This window comes from Kryptolebias marmoratus, linkage group LG10, assembly GCF_001649575.2.
Source record: "Kryptolebias marmoratus isolate JLee-2015 linkage group LG10, ASM164957v2, whole genome shotgun sequence".
NCBI classification, from domain to species: Eukaryota; Metazoa; Chordata; class Actinopteri; order Cyprinodontiformes; family Rivulidae; genus Kryptolebias; species Kryptolebias marmoratus.
Window position 1 is genome coordinate 5,684,012 of NC_051439.1, and position 3,974 is coordinate 5,687,985.

The 3,974-nt window shown below is 38.9% G+C and overlaps 1 protein-coding gene across 2 annotated transcripts in view; it reads right to left on the bottom strand.

Annotated features, from left to right (window-relative positions):
• The window catches only part of LOC108239027 (protein NLRC3-like), an 11,028-nt gene that overhangs the window by 5,485 nt on the left and 1,569 nt on the right, over window positions 1-3,974 (bottom strand). For both annotated transcript variants that reach the window (XM_037977970.1, XM_025007099.2), the window contains exons 2-3: window positions 2,061-2,216; window positions 1,447-1,602 (exon numbers count right to left, since the gene is read on the bottom strand). In XM_037977970.1, coding sequence (XP_037833898.1) covers window positions 1,447-1,602; window positions 2,061-2,197 — 293 coding nt within the window. In that variant the 5' untranslated portion in view covers window positions 2,198-2,216. The remainder of the gene's footprint in view (window positions 1-1,446; window positions 1,603-2,060; window positions 2,217-3,974) is intronic.

Consider the following 3,974-nt stretch of genomic DNA (forward strand, 5'->3'; position numbering starts at 1 on the left):
AATCATCAAAATTAAACGAAATAAACATTTGAAATATATGAGTTTGTATGTAATGTATGAATATAATATACAAGTTTCACTTTTTAAATGGAATTACTGAAATCAATCTACTTTTTCATGATATTCTAATTTTATGACCAGCACCTGTACATCATAATTTGTAATAAATTAGTGAAATTAGTGGCCAGATTTTGTTGCCAACAATTACGAGTCATTTGTTTACATCCGATCATTGACGAGGACACTTCAGACAGTCTGACAGATATCGAGTCAGTAAAATAATCCCCGGCTGTAAACAGAGTCAGAGGGAGAACAATGGAATCAGAGACGGCAGGTGGAAATAGAAAAGCTAAAGTTCTTCTTCTGAAAAGAAATACAGAAAAGTTTTTATGCTTTTCTGCATCAAATATGTGGAACAAAGGATTCGTGGATTCAAGGATTCAAGGATTCAAGGACTCTTCTAGAATTGCGCCGCTCAAGGTGGCTGCATGTTGGAGTAGCTCTGCTACATTCATTCTGAGATATTGCTTTGGAAAACTTTAATTCCTCCTTTTTCTACTTGTAAATCCCTTTTTTTTAAGATTATTTCCTCTGGTATCGGATGCTGTGCAGCTACAAGGATTTTTTACTGAAACCTTTTACTTTTGGAGATTTTGTTATGATGCATAACCATGACATGACATGACATGACAACAAGGTGGCTTTTTTTTTCACAATCAGGAGCAGCTGATTAACATCTTTTACTCTTCAGCGCTGAATGTGAGGAACCCTGAAGTCCAGTCATGGCCAGAACTAAGCAGACTGCCTGTAAATCCACTGGAGGTAAAGCTCCCAGGAAGCAGCTCGCCACCAAAGCTGCCAGCAAGAGCGCCTCGGCCACCAGCCAAGTGAAGAAGCCTCACCTCTACAGGCTCGGTACTGTGGCTCTCAGGGAGATCCACCACTACCAGAAGTCCACTAAGCTGCTCATCCAGAAGCTGCCCTTTCAGCAACTGGTCCGGGAGATCGCCCAGGAGTTCAAGACCGACCTGCGCTTCCAGAGCTCGGCCGTCATGGCTCCGGAGGAGGCCAGCGAGGCTCACCTGGTGGGGCTCTTTGAGGACACCAGGGCCGAGGACATATCGGGACAGACAGCTAAAAGAGACCCTTCCTGCCCACAGCCATCAACAACTATAACAACTCTTTAACGAAACCAGGATTATGAGCTACAACAACATTTAATTTCCCTTTGGGATTAATAAAGTATTTTTGAATTGAATTTAATTGAATTGAATTCAGTGCATGAGGACCAAGAAAGACAATATTATTGAAATAAATAAAAAAGGACTAAATTAATGTCTTCAATCACAAAAACAGACAGATAAACGTTTAAAAAATAATGAAAATGTCAGAGGCAGAACAAATTCACGATTAGTAAAATACATTTAAAATATACATATTTTTTACCTTGTGTCTGAGGGTCCAGGCTCTTCATTGAAGTTTAGAGGTTCACCTTTGGACACATCACTCCTCATGGACAGACAGCTGGGTCCTAGAGGTCCTGGAGGTCCTGCTCTGTCCTCTTCTATCCCGCCAACGTTCATCTTCTGGTCTTCAGTCAGTCTGAGAGAGAAACCCGTAAGAGTCAGTTACCATGTGGTTCAGGTCCAGTCAGGTTTCTGTCAGATTTTGTTGCCAACAATTACGAGTCGTTTGTTTACATCGAATCATTGATGAGGACCCTTCAGACAGTCTGACAGATATCGAGTCAGTAAAATAATCCCCAAATGTAAACAGAGTCAGAGGGAGACGGCAGGTGGAAATAGAAAAACTAAAGTTCTTCGTCTTCTGAAAAGAAACACAGAAAAGTTTTTATGCTTTTCTGCATAAAATATGTGGAACAAAGGATTCAGTGAATGAGGACCAAGAAAGACAATATTATTGAAAGAATTAAAAAAAAGGACTAAATTAATGTCTGCAATCACAAAAACAGACAGATAAACTTTAAAAAATAATGAAAATGTCAGACGCAGAACAAATTCAGGATTAGTAAAATACATTTAAAATATACATATTTTTACCTTGTGTCTAAGGGTCCAGATTTTTCACTGAAGTTAAGAGGTTCACCTTTGGACACATCACTCTTGATGGAAAGACAGCTGGGTCCTGGAGGTCCTGGAGGTCCTGCTCTGTCCTCTTCTATCCCACCAACATCCATCTTCTGGTCTTCAGTCAGTCTGAGAGAGAAATCAGTAAGAGTCAGTTTCCATGTGGTTCAGGTCCAGTCAGGTTTCTGCAGTCAGCTGCTCTCTGGACTGTCTGGAAGGCAGAAAGCTGAGTCCCATCATGTGTTTAGACGATCAGAGAAACCTGATTTCAGCAAAGACCGCGTTTCCTCCCTCTGCTGCTGTCTTTACTCGCTCTACTTTCCAAGTTTGTAATTATTCCTGTCATTAATTAAATATGTCTGGTAGTGTCCATGATGTAAAGTCCAACAGTCCTCAGCAGGCAGATCAAACCAAAGCCTGAACGGCATGGGTCAGAATGACCAAGATCACTTCAGTTTAACATCATTAAAGTTAAAGATCATTAATATGATGTTAAGTCATGTTTACTGCGCCCAACTGAAGGATGACAACAAACATGTCTGTTCAGACTCAAACCCAGCTGAGAACAGGAAGTGGCTCAAACATTGTGTTTATGAGAATAACAGGATCACTATATGATGTTTGATGTTCAGTGTGTGTTTATAGGTCAACTTTAGGTCCACATAAAGACAAGAAATCTGATACGATTTATTCTCATCACTACTGTCATAAGTTGTTTCTGGTCAACCTTCTGTGCGCTCTGCTGGTTCGATGTTTTTGTGTCACAGTAACTGATGCCTCATCCTGTCCTGGACTTTAACTCGTCTTCTGTTCTTCATCAGATGCTGCGCTGCTACAGGGCTTCTTACAGCTCAGTCTGTGGGCAGGGTGTTGGACTTCACACTGCATTCAAGTACAACTGGTAAAATCAAAAATCAACACTAAAAAGAATAAGATGCTGAAGAATCAGGGCACATTTAATTTTTTTCCCCCCAAGGACCAGTTATTGTCATAAAGTTTTAAGGACCTCCCAGGTATTAAACTAATATATCTGAATTATTTTAATATATTTTAATGTAAAACTGATTCATGTCTTTTAACTCTGATTACTCTGCATCTATTTCTGAAATACAGGCTGTTTCAGTCTTGATGTTTGCATTTACTAGTTGTAATTGAACGCATCGTACAACATTATAATTTACATTCAAGCCTCCATATTTCAATATACTCTGAGTTTAAGAATAAAAAACACCTGAGTTTAAAAAGTGAAGGGCCTCTGTGACGCTGTCTGTAGAGAACAAATATCCATTGAAGCAAACTAAGACAACCAACACATAATATTAATAAAGTTCTCCTGTCCTAAAAGTCCAATAGTTATCATATATAAGTTTCATGAGTTGCAAAAGCAAAAAGAAATCATCAGTAACTAAAGCTGAGATCTTCAAGTCAGTAAGGTCAGAAAATCAAACATTATAAACTCACCAGTTGACCTTCACACCCAATAAGGAAAACTGATAACAGAACACCTCCAGTTAGTCATAAACAAGTTATTATTCAAAGTTAAGGTGGTTTGATTTACTTTCTTTTACAGTCACAAACAGAACAAAACTCACAGATACTGTGACAGAAACATTATATATCATTAGTGTTTTTTTTTTTAATCTTTTGTCAGTGTGTTTTAAACATTGTAAGTCTCCAGGTGGTAGTAAGAAAACTAACACTGAGCCACAGAGTTCTAGTTGTGTCTGTTCTTCTCAGCAGGTGGAGGTGTGAACGACCAGATCAGATTCAAAAAAAGTTAAAAAGCAAAAACAACTGGACTTCTATTCTGTAGCTGAAGACGTTTCGCTTCTCATCCGAGGAGCTTTCTCAATTCAGAAGTAGAGAGTGTGGAGTTGAGCTTTTAAA